Raw genomic sequence first — 20,343 nt, 5'->3', positions numbered from 1 at the left:
TGCTTCTTGGCACAGCTTTCAACATCCTGGTCAACTTTGGCATTGCCATAACATATCCAAATTTTATCTCCCTTGGCATCGTCTTAAGTGTTCCTGTCAACGCCAGTAAGTGTCTTTGTATAGGTCAAAGATGTTAGCATTTAAGTTACAGTGAGAGGACTCCGTCAAACATTTCTTTGGCTTGACAATGCACAGAGATCGAGAGATATAATATAGTAATTATTATGGGCGATCATTTTTATTTTATGTGTGTCTGTCAGAGTTAAGGTGCTGCTGGAAAATCGTCCAGATCAAAAGTAGTTCTTAAGTTTTTGTATGATTTATCAGTAAGCTCTGGTGTTTTCTTTATTTTTCTTGAAATAATGACTATAATACCCAGTCCAAAATGTTTGCGGTAGCTCTAGGCCCACAGTTAGATTAGTATAACATTTTGACAGCACTTCCCATCATAAGGACTTTACAGTTTTCAAGTTAACAGAAATGTTTCCAAATTCCTCATTATTGTTCTTATCTTCCTCACCTTTCCCAGTGGTGGACTTCTACACTTGTGAGATCAGTTTCAACACAGTGCGCCTCATCGCCGTCTCCATCATTTGTCTGGGCTTCCTCATGCTGCTCCTCCCAGAGGACTGGGACCAGTGCATCATCCGGCTCACCACCAAGCTGCGCAAACGTGACGAGCCGTCTGAGGGCGTCGCGGAGGCGGGGGCCTCCACAGGGCTCAACTGGAGGGGTCGAGCTAGGACCTCCATGTCCACATTTGCACGCTGACAGAGACCATGTCATCTGAGGCACAGTGGGGGGGACCTTTAATGGCCTCCATTGACGCTGCCTCCTTGGATGTGAACTTTTGTCCGTAACATTTGGACCAGGAAGAGATTGTCTGCCATCATCGAGTTGATGCATGGACTCAAATCAGATGCATCCCTCTTACTTAAGCTATAACCAGGTACTACAGATAAAGTTACAGTTACAGTTTTGACATTGGCTCACCACATCCTTCGTCTGGGAAGACTTGCCAGCTTTATTTAGGAGGAAGGTCGACACTGTGGACCTGGCTTGCTGTAAGACAAAACACATGCTTAACAATCCAAAGACGAATGTCTACAAATGCTGAATGCCTGCAAATTAATGAGCGGCCGCATGTGGCGTCCCTCAGGTGTCGTGACCGATTCCTTCCTCCTTTGCACTGTATATAACAGCTTGTAGTTCATTCACACCTGCCGACCTGATTCGCTCATGTACTGTGAACAGGCCCATGTGGATGTGAGGCTCAGTGTGAGCTCAACATGCTTTTACTGCACCTCTTTCCATCCTTAGCCTTTTTTGGACCACTCTGATTGGCCCCCTGCGTTCATGTGCTCTCCTGGGGCTACTGTAAGTTGCAACCACTCTCAAAAGTGGAAGTGGTGACACCCGCCGCTCAAGCTGGCAGTTTAGTCAAGAGCTCTGAAAAGTAAAATGTGCAATGCATGATTAGGTTGGACTGTCATGAAGTGAGATGGCTTTCAGTTCAGCCAACGTTCTAAAGGTTACTGTCAAACGTAGTTTAAGTATAACCTTTGGCTGAAAGAAATTAGATATTCACTGTGAACAAAACTCCACTGAGCCCCCCTTTGGATTTAGGTCATTTAACTCATGCACAATGAAGTCATTTAGAGCAAATGTACACTACATCTCATTTTTATATGCAATTGATGCATAGGTTTTCTACTATTCCACTCACTGGACACTTCATTAGGTATACAATGTACACCTAATACAGGAGTTGTATCAAAAAGTGACACTGGCAAGAGGTATGAAAATTTAAAGTCAGTTTTCGTGGTTGTCGTTTACGGTGGTGTAAAACTATTTATTTGTTTTTTTAAATCATTTTGAAGCAGTATTTCTATTATCATCGAAACGCAGAATTGCCGTATTACCTCTGATAGTGTCCAGGAGCAATTTTATTTTTACTCAGTTGCAGAGTACCAAGCATCTATGGTGCGTTACAATATTAAATACTAGTATACATTACAAATTTCAATTATTGCTAACAAATAATACCTATAACCATACTAATTACAATAATTGTACATGTAGTATGTAAAGAAAAACATATAGCCCATAATAACCTCATATATTGCAATACATTGTTTGTTTTGATCAGTTTTTCTAATTAATTTGCACTAATGTAGAAATATTCAGCTCTTTAGCTGCACTTCAGTTTTACAGATGCCATGCCTGCCCTGCAGGTTGTGTGTGTTGTAGTAAAGATGTCTACCGTTTCGTAGTGATATCAGTGATAGAAAAGTTAAAGGCAATGTAGTTGCACAAGAGGATTTTAGTTAAGATGCGGTGTCTATTTATTTTTGTGGATGCATCTATTAGAGGGGAAGCGACAATTTGAGGATTTACAGTAAGTGGAGAGCTTTTGCATTGACTCTAATTCGATGGCGCGTACCTCATGTTGCTGGTGAGTGTAGCTTGGAGAAACATGAACTTCTGTATCTTTTTGTTGTTGTTTACTGTATTTAATACATTTGAGGCAAGTTACCAGTGGAGATGTACCTGAGCCTCGAATGAAGAGTTGGAAACTGCCTTGTTGTGAATGTATAAACATCACTCCGTGCAATCTGCTTTTTACAGTGCCACCACAGACTTCTGCAGACAAGTATTCATCTGCATTTTTTTTCTTTGTATACAAATACAAATACATTTTTGACTCCACATACCACAACGTTCATATTTTTTGACATCTGGCTGCTGTTGAGACAGAAAGCAGGGCAAGCCGACGCTGACGTCACAGAGTTGTCAAGACCACTTCACTGCCTCCTTTGTTTTCACAGCAGCGTACATGAGCACGGTTTCCCATTGTCATTCTCAATGACAATAAAAACAAATATTGTATTCCTTTGGAATTATTGCTAGACATAAATGTAAACCTTTGTAAGGAATGATGGTTTTATACACTGAGATGCAACATACTGTATGATTATCACATTTGAGAAAGGAAAATGGACGGTGTGATTATTAAATGATGGGTTTATTTGATCTTCTGGTGGTGGGGGCAGGGTCTTCAAGTATATTCACATATACTTCATAAAAGATTACTTTTCAGTACATCCATTGTCTAGGTTTGGTTTATTCTTGCCAATGTGAAACTTTTTAAAATGTTTTTTGATTAAGCATTTTAGTGAGCTGTTACATAGCAGAAATCTACTCTTTCTACTATAAACTATAGGTGTACTTTGATGTTGTAGAGAGCATCAGACCTAAATGTTATTTACACTTTATGAGCCTTTACACCAACAAGATGGAATTGGAAGAAAATATGGAGCTATAACAGCTATCACACTATTCGGAAAAGACTCTGTACAAGATTTAGGAATGTGTCTGCGGGAATTTGTGTATGTTCATCCAGAGGTTATGAATGTTGGACGTGAGAGCAGCACATTCATGCTGGATCAGTGAACGGCCTTCTCAAAACGGCTCCTACGAAGTTGGAAGCAAGGAATTGTTCAAAATGTCTTACTTAAGTAATTTGTCTAATTCAACCCGATAGATTAACTAATTGAATACGAGGTGTCCCAAAACTTTCGTCAATGGTGTTCATGTGTAACTAATTGAATACGAGGTGTCCCAAAACTTTCGTCAATGGTGTTCATGTGATAAGTATGTTTTCCGTTGGGACATGCTCTACTTCTGGCCATAGACAAAAGTGGCCTTTGGTTCCATTGTCAAAGCAGAAAATGGTAGTCTGCCGCCCTCTTGCGTCCTAAAGGGTACCTGCAGACAATCCACACTCCTGCCACCACAGGGGGTCTTGCCAAGTGGTGCAGGACGGGGTGGCCTGGTTACATTAGTGTAACATGGTTACACGAGAAAGTAAAGAAAAAAAAATCCCATCAGGATGTGTGCTACCTGTCACCGAGCCTAGACACGTCACCACCAGCAGCGGCTGCAACCGTGTGGACACACCGTGCTCCGGATCACCCTTTTCGGCTTGAGTTGCCAATCGCTCTCTGCAAAGAGCCCGGAACTGACCCACTGCCCTCCACAACGTCCATTTCCCGCACACTGCGCGGTCAATTACAAAAATATGTAAAAAAAAAAAAAAAAAAAAACCCAAAAGACACTGATTCAACTCAACTCATATTCATCCATCCATTGATTGATTTTCTATACAGCTTATCCTCATTAGGGTCATGAGCGAGCTGCATCCTGTCCCAGCTGACTTTAAGCGAGATGCGGGTTACACCCTGGGCTGCTTGGCTGTCAGTCACAGGGCACATATAGACAAACAACCACACTTATTCTTTATTCAAACCAGGGGCGAGTCTAGGTCGAGTACTTTGGGTGGGCTAATCCTAATTTTGGAAAGTACCCTTCTGAAATTTGATTGAACTTTTTAGACATTCGGAAAAAAATAAAGGAATATTAAAAACATTTTGGCTCGTCTCGAGCTCTATTAAAGAAGAAATAGGTTGTTTATAAGGACCTTTTGATTTGGGTAATAGACAACAATGTTGGAAATGTAGTATATACAGTAGAACGACTACACAAAAAAAGAAATGAAGGCACGCATGATCATGCAATAATGTATTTTTTATAGCCTCACCGTCATCCTGACTGACTTCTTTTAAAAAATAGCGCAAGTCCATCTATTAAAAAGCAGACATTTGCAAAGAGTGTTTCACAAGGTGTCCTGTCATAAACTAGCATTCAACTAGATTTAGCACATGTAGTTTTAGCAATGAAAGCGACCTGATACTGGCAGCGTTTTTTTTTTTTTTAAACTGAAAATAAACACCCACAATGCAAAAACACAAAATCTTTTAAAAATAAGACTCATCACCATATTTTTAGGCAATTTTCAATTGTTTCAAGCTAATTAAAATTATTTTATTTTTTTTACACTCCACTGGCAATTTTTCATTTTTTTACATGATAAGTCGCATTTTAATTAGTTTTGACTAGAAATAAAATAGTAATTCAAACCTAAGGACAAGTTAGTCATGAATTAACCAATGAAGGATGTTTTTGGAATGGGGAGGAACCCAGACTACATGGAAAAAAACCCTGTAAGCACAGGGAGTACATGCAAATTTACTCCGCAAAGGAAGGCCCTAGCCGGGATTCGAACTCCACATCTAAGAACTGTGAGGTGGATGTGCTACCCACTCAATCACCATGACTGCTTCCAATCCATATGTGTTTAACCAAAACATTAAACACTTACATCTAAATAAAAATGACTATTCACGTTTTGCCTCACCACGCAACTATATTTTGACAGATGAGTTTAAAAGTAATTGTTTGTGTTAAGACTAGAAAATCCCCAAACTAAATTGTCCGTAGGAGTGAACGCGAGTGCAAATGGTTGTTTGTCTATTGTGCACTGCTATTGGCTGGCAACCAGTCCAGGGTGTACACCGCCTCTTGCACAAAGAGGAGGAAAATAGAAAGTGAACTGGACCAGAAAAACCACAACTGTTTTGGATCACACTAATAGTTCAGAGTTAAAAACATCATAATCATCATCATAAAAACATCAAGAAAATGTTAAATGTTTTCGAGCACAGGGTGTTTTATGCACTGGTCTTTAAAGTTCCTGTGAGTCAAAAAGTAATTGCTTCATTGGAGAAGACAGTAAAAATTTGAATTGCTGTTGCTCCTCTGCAAGCACTGAAATGGGTATTATTATTCTGAACATGATGCTCAGTGGAATACTTGGATGGAATAAGCAGTGTTGATCTCCATTTCGTGACCCATTAAGGCAACAGAGATGTACATAAGACTACAAACAAACTTCCATGATGAACAGGCTGATGTGTTTGCACTGTGGTTTGCATTAAGATTGAAAGGCCACATTTGTTCACTGATAACAAGCAAACGCCTTAGGAACGGATGTCAGGTGGTTTGGTTTCAGCCATGTTTTGACTTGTCTTGACTGGAGGTGGGGGTGAGGCGTTGGCGAGTGTACTCCCAGATCAGCAGGGCAGCGCTCACATGCACGTTAAGTGAGCGGATGACCCCTTGCTGAGGGATCTCCACGCACACGTCCAGCAGCTGGAGCAAGTTGGCGGGGATGCCTTCTCGTTCGTTACTGTGATAACAGAAACAATCTTTTAAGTCTGGTGTCAGTAATTTTTGCAGTACTGGCGATTACATTTGAAAGCTTTAATGGGAATTTGACCATACATATTTAAGAGACATTAGTGAATATCAATGCTAAACTGAGCTGGGGATGTCTACAGTATATGACTTAGGCTTTACATCATCCGGATTTTTGGGGCCGATCACCGATCAGTGAGTATAAAAAAACGATAAGCAATCATTTACTGTATATACTTGTGTACTGTATATTTTCCAAAGTATTCTCTAGGCAGGTCAAACCAACATTAAAACATGACAGAAATAATGGGTGCTAACTTACTGTAACCAAATTACTTTATTTTAATTAAATTACTTCACACAGATCGAAACTTTACAACATGAGTCGACAGAATGCCGGCAAGTTTACGTACAACCGTTAGTGCTAGTACTAGCTTGCTAGGCTACATAACGTCTTGATGCCTGTTTGCGAGCCGTATTGTATTAAAAGTACGTGAACCTACCTCAAGGAATCCTTGAATGAAAGTTCTCTCCTGAGCACCAGTGACCCCCACCACGCGGTTTTCCCCATTTTGTTCTTATAATACACGTGTGCCATTGTTGTTGTCGTCACCATGGTAACGAGTGTATCCGGTCGCGTTTGAGTTGACAAGCCCAGTGATCGTAAAAGATGGGATGCGTTGGTATCGGAATGCAAGATTTTATTGCAGTTGTCTGACATAGTGCAATCATGAAAGACCAAATTGTGTTATGTAGTCTGATCCAGATGTGTTGTCTTTCCCACACCGTCATGTTTTAATGTTGGTTTGATCTGCCTAGAGAATTTAAAAAAAAAAAAAACTTTATTGGCTGTCAGATATTTACTGTACTATGTCCAAAGACATGTGACAAGGCTAAAAATAAACTAGCATTTGGATTCAAATATACTGTACACGACTGCGATGCAGAGTAAATGTCTTGCGGAGCCGATCAATGACGTCATTGATCGGATCGGTGAATTATGACATTAAAGCTGATCAGCATAAAATGCTAATTATTGGCCGATACCGATCAGATCGGCGTCAAGTCTAGTATGACTTTAGGCTTACTACTCCAGTGCTTTCTCTTACGGTAAAAAACAAAAACCATGCAGGTTAGAATAATTGAAGACTCTTAATTGCGCATCGGTGTGAATGTGAATTCAATTGTTCAATGACTACAAGTTTTTAAATGCAAACAATTGTGTACTCTACCAATCCAAAACGAGGCTTTAGATAGAGTTTCATAAGTCATACCCCAGAAGTAGGAGAGTCTTCTCAGGAAACTGGTAGTCCTGAAGGCTCTGACTCTTAGCGGTCTGCTCCACACCGATAATACAGTAGCCCTCACTCTTCTTTACCTGCAGGAAGTCTGTCAGCTCCAACGGCTTTACCTAATGAGAAAACACATTCAGTTTAAAGATGAGCACAACAAAACAAATAACACAAGACAAAAAAAGAAACTTCTAACTCCTATCCTTTACAAGGACTATAAACAAGGGTAGAATGTGCAATGAATGAGTTGTAGGAAGTAAATAAGTAAGGCTGTTAAGTTGTGAACAAAAATATTAAAGTTTGAACTGAAATCACATACTGTATTTTATTCCTAACCTTCTCTACACTGGACTGTTTGATGTTTTGATTTACAACTGAATGGGCTTCAGCATTTTCACTTCCTTGACTGGGATAATTTGAATTTAAAGCAGACTAGGCACAGTGGCCGCAACATAAGGTACACCTGCACAATGCAAGAAGACGCGCCAAAATAGATTCAGCAAACATGCTATATATAGTTTAGTTTTGATTAATTAAAGCACATGTTTATTATTGTGGTTGTACAGTAGTGTAGAACTGCTTTGCATCATAGTGAGAGCTACTTCTAATATTCCGGCTCTTTTGTAGCTAAAGAAGGCAACTAAAGTATTCGAAACCATTTTCAGTATGATGTAAAACACCACTGAAAACTAAGACCACAATAATAAACACATTTTTAGATGAATACATTTTCGATCCTGCTCTTGTATTGCTCTTATATCATTTGATGATGCAGGTATACTTAATGTAGTGGCCAGTGACCATGTCTTCCAGCTGACTGGTAAAGTACGGTAATGGGACAAGAGGGTTCAAATGTGTTGAGTGTCACCTCCAGGAGAGGGAGCCAAAGTTCAGATGAGACGCTGAGGGACTGAAAGTGTTTGTCAGTGATGTGGCGGAGGTTGTCCAGCGCCAACGCACTGGCACCAAAGATCTCACAGGTCCGGCACAGGCCTACAACCGTACAAACAAACACATTTCGGTTGTGTCACTCTCAGAGGTGCGCAGTATAAATAAGCAGAGCTGCCAACCTATAAAAATTCACTTCCAGAACATCCATCCATACATTTTCTGTACCGCTTATCCTCACAAGGGTCACGGGCGTGCTGGAGCCTATTCCAAATTTGTATGAATTTCCAAATTTTCAGAACATTACCTTGTGACAGTCTTAATCATAATTGTTAATAAATTATGGCTTCAATACTTGTTAGTTTGATGTTTTTATTACATCAACCTTGTAATGGCAGACGAAGTTGCAGCCTAAATCAATGTACCAGTATATGACAGTTCGACATTCCATCATCAAAAATATCAGCATCTATTGATTAATTCGCATTTTTCCAATTCGCTTTTCAAACCTGGTAACAACAACAAAAAAAGCTTGTCTATAAAGCAGATTAATCAGATCTGCAACGTCAAAATTAAAACAGCACTAGATTGAATTGGATAGTTTATGTATGGACAAGAGTTTTGGTTTCTATTTTGCGCAGTTTACTTCTTGTACATGTATTTTCTTGTATGCTAGTTATATAACATTTATTTTTCCTATATCCACAAGTGCTGCTGAAACGATGCAAATTTCCCAATTGTAGGACTAATAATAGAATAGCGTGCACCAAGCAGCTGGTCAAAGTGGATGGGACGGTATTGTCAGACGCTGGATTTTTTTCCCAGTATCTGGAACAATCGATGTTACGCCTGTAACGGGCCTAGATTCAGTGATTTCCTTAGCAAAATACGGACGTCCCGTAACATTTGGCAGCTCTGAAAAAGAGTTGCGTTGTCTTAGCTACACATTGTGATGACCTCCAAGGTTTGTGGGTTTGTCGATGAGTGAGGCGACCACCAGCAGGGCGCCATGCTGCTTGCCCACGCGAGCTGCTCTCTTCAGGGGAACCAGCTGAAGCTCTGGGTCCTGCTCCTGGATGTCCAAGCTCCAGGGGGTTATTTTCTTCTGAACCTCAGCCCAGCGCTCCTCCTTCTCCTCCTCACCTGGGAGACACCAGAAAAATGACAATTCAACCCAAAAGCATCATATTTGATTCAGGTGGCCTAGTTGCATGTGCTACAGTACATTTATGCTGCTGGATCCAGTCTCCGGGCTGGAGCTGGCTCAGGTTGGGAGCGGTATTCCTCAAAGGAGGCGTTTGAGAAAAGCATGACAGCTTCTCCAGCTTCCAGGGAGGAATCCACTCATCATCAGCCAACCCTGACAGACTTGGAAAAGTGTAGAATATGGTCTAGGATAAAGGAAATAATTAAGTTTTGTAATTCACATTCAAGCATAAAATACTACAACACAATTTTGCATGTGCTGTACAAACTTACCTCGATGCTGTAATCCCTGATTGGATGAAAGGCACCAAAGAAAAAGTGCTCTTGAATCCTGTTCCAGTTCTTGTTGGCATTCCTAAAAGTTATCAGACATGTTTTCAGCACTCAACATTGATGCATTTTGCAGCTTCTGTACTGTCATATTCCCACCCCGTGTTCTTCAAGGCGTCAGTCTGGTGCAGACAGGCCTTGACGACAGTGGACAGCCCCCTCAGACCATCAACTGTCTTCTCTCCTCGGACCTCCACCAAGCTCCAAACCCGCTTCAAGGCCAGCAGGGCATACAGACGCACACTGAAGTTATGGTGGAAACACCACTGAAGGCTGATGTCCAGTGCTTTTGCCAAATGCATATCCTTAATGGCAAAGGGAGAAAATGTTTAAGGAGTGGGTAGTGATTTTACAACCGAAGTGACATTTTGAAGATGTCTCACTGGATCGTGAAGTTTGGGAATGATGACAGCGAAATGCACGAGGACTGCCAGGAAGGTGCAGATGCCAGTCTTGGTTCCTTCATGATGCTACACCAAAAATGAGTGTTAGTTCACTTTAAACCATTCAATTTAGCTGTATTTACACCACATCGGTCAACAAAGAAGAGCAACACAGTACACAAAGTGAAACTAAGCATTTTGTGTTTTATTTTTATTAACCTGTATCATGTTTGTTATAAGAAGACAAGACAATGTTTTTTTGTTCTTCCTCTTCCATTTAATCAATGAATCGGCCAATCAGGTTGTTACCCCAGATCGAGGGGTGCCAAAAAGGGGTATAGATCGATTATTTGTGTACCCTTTTCTACTTTTGACAATAGCAGGGCAAACAAAAATACTATAGTGTGTGTTTATATATATATATATATATATATATATATATATATATACATACATATATAAATTTTTTTAAATTTATTTATTTATGTTTAATAAATATTCGAATCGCCACTATGTTGGGCGTCCACTATATACTGCACAATGGAAAGTGTGATTTTGAATAACTTATTAAAGAGTAAGTGTTAGTCTAAAAAGTGTGCGTGCTCACCATGTTGAAGCATGCCCAAAAGCTGTCTATATGTTTTGGATAACGGACAAGGATCAGAATCATCGTCCACTCAATCATGTACTTGACTGAAGCCTGGTTACTGCGGAAGCCAGCCTCAAAGACACTGCTCAGTATAGAGGCCACAAACTCCTATGTACATTTATAGAGAGACAAGAATTTATGTTTTGCCTGGTCGCAGGTGTAATGATAAAGGTGCCAGTGACTTACCTCTTTGAATTTGGGCAGCATCATTAGCAGTGTCTGCCATACTCTGTTTTTCACACGATGTTGTAGAGAGTTACTGGAGATACGCACTGACTTTGACATGTTCTTGTCCTGGTAAGAATGTTTGACAGGAGATATGACAAAGTGTTATGTTTATTGTTTTCAGCTAGCTGCAAATGATAACTTCTAATTCATTGGGCCACAGTAACAGTTCTTTTGTTGAGAGATGAACCACAACGTATTAAACTTAATTTTGTACACCACACTATAATGTACATACTGCACTGTAGATATGGACATTATGACTGAACTTGGAGTTACTGTCGTGAGATTTTGCTAACTCAGTTACCTTTTCTAAGAGAATGACAACAAGCTGCTCCATCAGTCGTTCATGCAGAAGGTTAGAAGCATCCAGGCGACTAAGGAAAGCCAGTGTGTACATGCGAGGTAGCTGGTCATCTCTGTTGTCACTGGAAATTAAAAGCATTAGTTCAACTCTGACATTGCAAGAGAGACGTTTAGCAGCAACATAAAAAAAGCCTTCATCACAACAATACAATAATATAATATACTGATACAATATATAAAATACTGAAAATAAACACCTTCAGTTAAAGGGAAAAATTACTCTCCAGCAATGTTCTTAACTGTTAAACAGTAGTACCTTGTTTAAACTTAAAAGTTGACAATTAAATGCCTATCTTTACAGGTGCCACTATTAGGAATTCCAACAAGCTTAAGGCTGCATGATCATTTTAAAATTGAAATATACAAGCCAAAATTAACAAAATAAACTACTAAAGACAACTGTTGTTTAGAAATAAATGAGCATATTAACATGTAAAGCAGCACTAGGGACATTCCGTCCAGATGCTGATAACACACACTCCGAAGTTGTTAAATAGCCGCACAAAACAAGTCTGGGGAACCTCATTTAATTAAAGTTCATGTATATGTCCCCCGCACTGTCCTCCAAGTATTTACATACATACACATCAAATGACTTGTTCTATTCAGGTTTCCTTTAAATTTCAACATGTAGCCCTTTAACGGCGGCTGAATTCAAATATCCACATTAACATGGAGGACTGGCAGTGAATGAGTTAAGGCAGCAAACCAGTTGAACCTTAATTAATCGCATTGTTGGCTGGCTGCTTCTTCACACTGAAATCCATAATGACTTCATTAAATAACCTTGTTGATGCAGACAGATGTTGAGATAATTAATAAATAAATTAATCGCTATGTCAGCCCATCTATCTCAAGTCACAAAATGGCAGCAGCTCACCTGGTGACCACGGCGTTGGTGGCACATAGCTCACCAAGTTGCTCCACATATGCCTGGACATCTTGAACAAGCCTTTGGGGAAAAAAAAAAACAGTAAATGAATCACTGAAAAAAAGAAGCAACAAAGCACTGATAGACTGTTTTCAGTACCGCTGATCTCTCCTGAACACAGGGCCATAAATGCAGCCCTCAGCCATGATGTTTATGTGACTAAAAACACTGGAGAAAGTGCCGTCATCTGGGTTCCTGCTTTGGTCACTAGCAGGCAACCATGTTTGACAACAGTGTTCCAGCAGCACACTAAAAACTCCGTTCTTGGACTCAGACAACTCCATGATCTCAACAGCAATCTACACAAAAACACCAATATTACTAAACAAAACTTTGTACAAAGTATTGGACATACCGTACATGTGCTGATTACCTGTTTCACAGTTGTCGTCAGCACTGGGGCCTGACTGTCTGTGAGCAGCAGCAGCGTTTGGTGGAAGGCCACTGAGATGAAGCCTTTGAGGGCAGGCCAAAAGTCATGGGCGTTATTGCTGAGCCCATGCACTAGCTCCCAGCACCGACTCACAGCTTCCACACAGAGGGCTTCATCCTCATGTACCAACTGAGATCACAGTATGACACTTTAACACCAGGCACCACCTCCCTGTCTAAATTCACACAGAGACTCACTTGTGGCAGCACCGTCTCCATGAAGGCGATAACGGGCAGCACCAGGTCGCTGGGCAGAAGAGCGAGAGCGTCCACGCAGCAACTCAGAGCAGCTACGACAGTCTCTTTGTTTTTGGGAAGCTCGGAATCTTGAACCCCGAGTGTCTTGATGAGGAAACTCAGGCAAATCCACTGGTCCCGCATGAAGTGGGCAGCTGTGCGACCCCAGTCTTGCAGAAGACTCTGCCAACCTTCGTTACTGAGAAAGTGTCACTTTAATATACACAGGCAAGTGTGTTCAACTACATTTGCAGACTCTCTCAGTCACTGACCTCAAGCTGTTCGTTGTGTGAGGTTTCAGCAGCCTCTCATTGAAGCGACCCAGAGCTGAATGACTTTGCCAGGGAGACGGCACTGGCTTGTAGAAGTGCTCGTTGAGTTGTTTTAGAAGAGAAAACGTTTGCAGGCCAATTGCTTGCTGCTCCATTAGCTGACATACCATGGCAAGAGATGCCATAGCAACTGCTCTGACCACCTGCCTGGCCACTGAGGGTATCTACCAGTAGACCAATGATGAATAACTGAAAAAGTTCACTGCTAGCAATAATATTTTGCTTCAAACCTGCTGGGTTGGTTCTTTCAGGATGCTCAGACTGTACTTAATGAGTTTAGGGAAGGAATCTTGTTGAATTGTACAACTGTGCATGGCCAGCTGCTTTAAGACACACAAATACAGCTCTGCCCGCTCCACATCACACAACTGCACAAAACAAAACAAAAAAACATTATCTATTAAATTGACTGGGGGTCCGTATGTTGTGTGGACTGTTGTTTACCTCCTGCAGTTCTCCACACACACGCCTCGTGATGAACTCCTGGATTGAATCTAGAAACTGGAAAATGAGCCCCTCCAAAGCAGCTGTCACTTCATCCACTGGTAGAAGCGCAGCAAAAATATGATAGTAAATGTGAGTCACTCATTGGCTTTTATCTGTAGCCATCTTTCGTTTACCAATTTTAGTACAATAAAAAAATGTTAAAAAAAGAATATCATGACAAAGTCCATCATGACAATTTTTGAAAATCCACCTGTTTTCTGATTGTTCTTGTAATTGAAAGGTTTTCGATATAAGCAATTTATTGCACAGATTTGTCTAATCATAGTCGCCATCCACAACTCCACCTGCAAATATCCAATGGAAGCGCTGTGTCAAGCATTGTGTAATGACAAGGACAAATACAAATATACAGTAAATGCTATATTTACAACACCTCTCAGTAAATTTCAGTGTAGTTATACACCACTCTACACCATAAGAACAATAAGAAGAAACACACTTGAATATATATTCAACTGCTCAATACAGCATGTTTTTTTTATCAAGACCATGGACTAAGCATCTGTATGAATCCACATTATTATACAAACCATGCGTTTTCTGTGTTTCTCTAAGCTGGAGCAGTCGGAGGACGAGTTGCAAGCTTTTGTCACTCTTCTTCACAGGCATGTAGATGTTGGTACTGACCCGACTCAGTGTGTCCACAAGAGGAGACATTAACAACTGGAGGTTGTCACCAATCGTTGCTCCACGTTGACGCCCCTCAATGTCAGTGCACAGCAGAATGGACCTCACCAACTTGTCTGCCTCTTTGGGGTCAGGTAAGCTCTCTGTCTGACCTGGAAAGCATAATAACTGATTAAAACAAAAAAAGTAAAGACTAAAAAAATGGTTCTCATCCAAGCTTACCAGTGCATGGTGGAACTCTTAGAAACTCATGTATTTTTCCCTGAACATATGCTTTTATGGTTTCCTTGCTTGAGGCAACGCCATCTCCATCACTTGGCTTGAACCTGCCTTCATTGCTTGAGAGCCAGACACACACCTGGAAAAGACACACATTAGGGGGCAGCAGTTTTGTTATATAAACTGTGGTGTGCAGCTCTAGATGAGAAGTATAGCAAACATAATACAGCATACCTCATTCCAAAGCGCTGTGCCTCGACAAAGTGACTCATCAGCTCGGAAATTGCCCAGGAAGGTAAAGACATCATCGAGGGTCACTGTGTTCTGAAAGTATGTGAATATATCACCGCTACCTCTATGATAGGACACCACAGCAATGTCACAGTGAAAATCAACTAAGGTTATTCAGAATATATGGACAAAAGTATTGTGACATCGGGCCATTACCTATCCAACCCCTTTTTGATTAAATTACTCTTGGTGCATGTAGTATATTTTTAGGTGAAATCTCATGAAAGTTGCCATTACTGGTGAGTGTATAGCCTAAAAATCAATTAATTTAATAACTTTCAGCTAGGGCCTATGTGGAGTTTGCATGTTTTCACCATGCTTGAGTAGCTATTCCTGCCACATTACAAAAACATGTACGGTCGGTTAATTGTTGACTCTCGCTGGGAGAGGCTTGTTCACCGAGACTTTGAATGGAGTATGCGCTAGAACTTGCACAGAGTAGGGCTGCACGATTTTGGGGGAAAAAAGACATTGCGATTTTCCATAACCCTGCGATACATTATTGGCATGTTATAAAATGCAAGCTACCAAACACATAACGTGACAATCAGCACACATTTCTCTTTTTCCCCACTCTAGAAAAACTATGGGCAGTGGAGCACAAAACTATATGGAGTAATTTGTATGCAGTCTACCTGTTTTAAAATGTATTGTAGTAATGACCAATAGTGCAGCCAGACATGAAGTTAAAATAATTCCTTTCCATGCCCTGCCAACCAATCTGTTATTTTATACCTGTTTTAACATATGCATTAGCATTCCTATATTTGAGTACATTAGTTTAAACAAATCACGTTGTTGTGTACACCTGATGTTTATCCCTTCAATAATGCCGTGGCTCTCCACCCCCCGCAGTGTAATCTGTTGCGACACGCATTCATTCGTCACATTCTGTAGAGAAATACACTAAATGCAGGCGTGTAATTGTTTCCTGTATCCTCGTTAACAGTTAGCATACAAAAAAAATAAGTATATAACACTCTGGGCTGCTCCGGGTTATTTACTGTAACATTGGTGCTAATCTTATTAGAATGTTCCACCAGGTCCCTCTGCTGGTCACTTATTAATATTACAGTTGATTAGGCCTATCACGATAATTACTATATCGACTTATCGTTCGATAAAGAAAATGGACACGATAGTTTTTCCGGACTCGATAAATTGTCATTGTTGTGGTGAGCCACCGTGCGGCTCACACGGTGAGCTGACAGAGCTGGACGGCTGTGTCATTAGCTAATAGTGGGCTCATGGAATGTTGGCGGACCGGTACACTCTTGCCGGTGTTGACTCCGTCCAATACGCCACACTCCACAACCTTGCTCCATATCCAGCGGTGTAGATTCACACAACAGGGACACAGAAGGGAAAGTTAACTGTTTGTTGTCAAGAGCTACCTCGTGAGCTAACAAGATAGCCTGCGAGCTAACGAGCTGGCGATTGGAGCTAAAACAAAAAAAAAAAAAAAAAGAGATGAGCTAAACCTCTCGCTCCACCGTGATGATGTCGTTTAAAACATCGGCGCTTTGCTCAGCGTTGTGTGTGTTCGTCCCCAATTAAGACAAACACATGAACATTACCTGTTTAACTGAGCATAACCCCAGCGGCACACGTTATTCATTGCGTTATTCATCGCACGCACGTACATGGCGATGACGTTGCTCAAACGATATATTGTGCAGTCCTCATACACAGCATGTTTTTCTTACCACATCTATGAGACAGAGGGCGCTCTTCAATAAGAAGCACTGGGCAGCACCTCTCAAGAGGACTTGATGTGTAATCATCGTGCAGCGCAGTACCTCCCTACAGTGTGACACACCAAGCACGCAATAACTGTGCACTTCAACCATGTAAGTTGTATTTTTGTTCATAATGTGGTACAAACCTGAGGGCAGTGAGCCCATCGATCGCCAATATTGAGCTTGGATCAAGTTTGGACAGAGCCTGAGAGATGAAGAGGAGGGGCACTGCACACCAATGCTTTGAACCAAGCTGCTGGATCAATAGCAGCAGCACACGGCCTGAAAAGCAGACACAATTTTAACAGAAGAAAGGCAATTTTATCTGAAAAAAAGCTTAAGTGTTTGTACCTTGGTCCTCTGTTGGCAGGCTGCTGAAGAAGGTCTTCAAGAAGATTTGGAGTTTAACTGCCAGCTCGGGACAGTCTCCAACACCCTGGCCACCTGCCCTGGAGAAAAGTAGAACAATTCATTAGAATAGATTTATCATTATAATCCAATGTAAAGTCATTTAAACATAATAAAGTTTCAATCTCACTTGCAGAAGAGCGACATTTCTGACAGAACATCCATGAAAGGTCCAACAACAAACTGGGGAGCAAATTAGACCAGAGTTTAAGCATGAATGAAGCAGTCAAACAGTCAGTCAAGCGAAGTGACGTATGAATGACGGTTTACCTGAGAAAAAGCTGAAGCAAAGGATGGCTGTTGGAGGACTTGAAGTTCCAGCAGGTGACACACACCTGCTCGCATTAAGGTTTTATTCTCGCTGTGGAACATCCGTTGGTACACACACAGCAGCCACGACGGGTGAAAGAGGTCCTGACCTACAAACACAAGACAGTACATTAGAGAGTGTACAAAGATGATGTGGCACCATAGTTTTATTGACTGGAAGCATACAATGATTCTACACTTGAAACAACATGAGGAGCAAACATCAATACCTTTATTTGCTGTAGCTTGGATAAGAGAGTCAATTCGGTTCAGAACTGGGCGGACAACATGGACCTGAATATGCAGAAGAGACAACACATAATGATCTGAGCAGTACTGTTACAGTGGTGATGACACCTTGAACTGAATTATCATCATCAGAATGGATTTTGGACCTGATTTTCCTCCAACGTTTCCATCACCAGTACATAATCCTCCCAGAACTCTCTGAGCAGTTTGCTGCTTTTGGCTTTCCATTTGAACAAGACCTCCTCACCACTCACTTACAAGAAAGAAAGAAAGAAAGAAAATGGTTCATATAGTCACAGAACCGTTCAGTATACCTGCACAATCTAAGGCGATCCATTAAAGGAGCAACAAAAAAATACACATACAGTGGAATCTCAAAGGTCAACACAATCATTTCTAATCTGCTGGTGGACCTCATATTTGTTTGGATTTAGAATAAATTTTCCAGATTGTAAATAATGGAAATTGAATTAATTTGTTCCTCGTCAAACTGTCGCCATCACAAAACAATCAAAAGAAGTTAGAGAAACTACATTATCTAGTTGATTATTATTATCAGCAGCTGAGGTGTCCTAGTGGGTAGGATGTCTGCCTCACAGTTCTGAAGTTTGGAGTTCGAATCTAAGCTCCTGCTGCCTTGTGTGGTGTGCACATTGTGTGGGTTTTCTCCGAGTATTCCGGCTTCTTCCCACATTCCAAAAATATTCACATCTGGGTTAGTGAAGACTCTAAATTGCCCATAAGTGTAAATGCAAGTCTGAATGGATGCGTCCATATGTTCCATGCGAATGGCTGGTGTCCAGTCCAGGGTGTACCTTGCCTCTCACCCAAAGTCAAGCTACTTGCTAATCAGAGACCCTGATGATGAAAAGTGCTATAGAAATATACCACATATCTTTCTAAAGATACCTTTTGTTAAAGTTGTCTTACTGGACATAATTCGCCTGTGCATTCAAGTGAATGAAGCAGCCGATCACAACAGTAAACATGAAGCAATCACTCGTGAGCCATGTGTATGGAAAACTGGGTGATCATTTATTTGATTTCCCAGATACCCAGCTTAAGGTTCATGTACTTGTACACTCTTTGTTCTCACTATTTAGAAAATTCAGTGCACTAGAACAACTGTGTCTTAGTAGCAATTTTTTTTCACTACTCATGCCACTTTTGGCCAACTAGTACTAAATTAAACCTAATTAAAAAACGACTCTGCTTCACTACGAACACTACTAGGCCCAACTTGTAGGCATGTGCCATACACTAGTGAACGCTTGGACCCTACTATTACCACGAAAATACCCACTAGTAGTTTTACATTCACTAGTAGCATGTACTAGTATCTTACTAGTATGTTAAAGTTGTTCTAATCATGTTCAGAAATGTCATACAATAAGTACAAATACGTTAGTAAGACACGGTCGTTCAACTAGTGCACTGCATTGTTCTAGAAGTGAAGACATGGATCGAATCAATTCAGATGGCTTTCCATACCTGGCTGTGAGCATTTTTACCTTGTTGTGAAGGACAGTCCACTCCCTGCTCCTGTGACGATGCCACACACCTTTTGAGCAGGTACAGTGCTCTCTTGCGGGACACGCTGTCTCTGTGGATGAGTCCGTCCTGAACCACCCACCAGAACAGGAGGCAGGGACGAGGGTCTGGCTCAGTAGGTGCCAGCAGGTGGTCTGACAGGGCGGTGAAACACAGCAGGGCTCGCTCAGTTACGGCAGGTGTGCGCTCCGAGGCATGCCAGGTGCACAGTTCGCTCAGAGTCTTGCTGAGAATGCTGCCGAGCTTTGCATCATCGCAAGAGCCCAGCAGGGCTAACATGAGTCGGACGGTGACCCGGGAGAGCGACCCGTCTGGAATACTTCTAATGCCCGACAAGATACACGACAAAATGTTCCAAGTGAGCTGGTCTTCTGCTGTTAAAGACGGAAGGAGGGCAGCCAGGACTTCACTAGCAACGTCCACACTCAGTGTCCCTCCGCCGGGTCGGTCGTCCTCGAACAGCCGGAGCGAGGGCAGGACGGCCAGAGCGGCTCGGCCCGCCACAGCAGGCTCACATAACCGGACACAGACGGCCACAAGTCTGCACACAGCTGCTGTGCTCTCCCTACAGCGCACACCCTCCGTTTGTGCTGATATTCTGGAGAGAAGCGGCAGACATTGCGTCCAAATGATGGACTGGCTTTTATCTTGTATAAATGGTATTTTCGCGGTTGTCGATGAACTTGTTTCTGATTGGACGACAAATTGCTCGAGTCCTTCTACAAAAGCTGTCAGCGCCTCGACGCGCTCCGTCTCCGGCCACACGTCTGCCGGCCAGCACAGAGTGTCAAATAGAAGCTCGTAGTTAGGAGAAATAGACAACATTGCGTTAATTAAAACAGAATTCATTGTAGATAATCGCCAAAAGATACTAGCACGAAGGAAATTATTTCACTCGCTTTCTCGCGGCAACGTTTACACTCCGGCTGACTGTAAACTTCCGCATACGTCACCAAATATCCTCGCGAGAAGTTGTCGGATTTCCCAGCATAAACACAGTACTGATGTTTTCGCTCAAATAGGAGGAACTACAGTATAGTCAAAATCAGATTCTTAAATGTTGCAACAATTTGTAA

General features: G+C 41.5%; 2 protein-coding genes across 6 annotated transcripts in view; one reads left to right on the top strand and one right to left on the bottom strand.

The window, feature by feature from the left end:
- slc35f3b (solute carrier family 35 member F3b) overlaps nt 1-3,098 on the top strand; it is a 47,938-nt gene extending 44,840 nt beyond the window's left edge. For 3 of the 4 annotated variants that reach the window (XM_061690430.1, XM_061690429.1, XM_061690432.1), the window contains 2 exons: nt 16-105; nt 530-3,098. In XM_061690430.1, the coding sequence (XP_061546414.1) occupies nt 16-105; nt 530-771 (332 nt within the window). In that variant the 3' untranslated portion in view covers nt 772-3,098. The remainder of the gene's footprint in view (nt 1-15; nt 106-529) is intronic. The other variant, XM_061690431.1, reaches the window with a different exon arrangement.
- A 1,023-nt stretch (nt 3,099-4,121) lies between these two features.
- Nucleotides 4,122-20,192, bottom strand: tarbp1 (TAR (HIV-1) RNA binding protein 1). 2 transcript variants are annotated; one of them, XM_061690909.1, is made up of 29 exons: nt 19,228-20,192; nt 17,863-17,969; nt 17,698-17,761; nt 17,429-17,577; nt 17,289-17,341; nt 17,102-17,199; nt 16,897-17,032; nt 16,718-16,814; nt 14,955-15,044; nt 14,724-14,859; nt 14,405-14,653; nt 13,812-13,909; nt 13,598-13,735; nt 13,308-13,531; nt 12,997-13,234; nt 12,740-12,928; nt 12,466-12,665; nt 12,316-12,387; nt 11,377-11,497; nt 11,031-11,138; nt 10,803-10,952; nt 10,196-10,282; nt 9,912-10,117; nt 9,756-9,837; nt 9,502-9,667; nt 9,234-9,419; nt 8,257-8,381; nt 7,371-7,507; nt 4,122-6,088 (listed from the first exon to the last, which is right to left on the bottom strand). In XM_061690909.1, the coding sequence occupies exons 1-29, from the start codon at nt 20,114-20,116 to the stop codon at nt 5,908-5,910; spliced, it is 4,776 nt and encodes a 1,591-aa protein (XP_061546893.1). In that variant the 5' UTR covers nt 20,117-20,192; the 3' UTR covers nt 4,122-5,907. The 2 variants fall into 2 exon arrangements, 1 of the variants encoding a protein (XP_061546893.1); XR_009769497.1 differs by lacking the exons at nt 4,122-6,088; nt 7,371-7,507; nt 8,257-8,381 and having other exon boundaries at nt 9,337-9,419; nt 9,756-9,824.
- Between the last annotated feature and the right edge of the window lie 151 nt (nt 20,193-20,343).

The sequence above is a fragment of the Phycodurus eques genome, chromosome 11 (genome assembly GCF_024500275.1).
Source record: "Phycodurus eques isolate BA_2022a chromosome 11, UOR_Pequ_1.1, whole genome shotgun sequence".
Taxonomy (NCBI): Eukaryota; Metazoa; Chordata; class Actinopteri; order Syngnathiformes; family Syngnathidae; genus Phycodurus; species Phycodurus eques.
The sequence above is the reverse complement of the archived record's forward strand: the minus strand, read 5'-3'. Positions and strand labels throughout refer to the sequence as shown.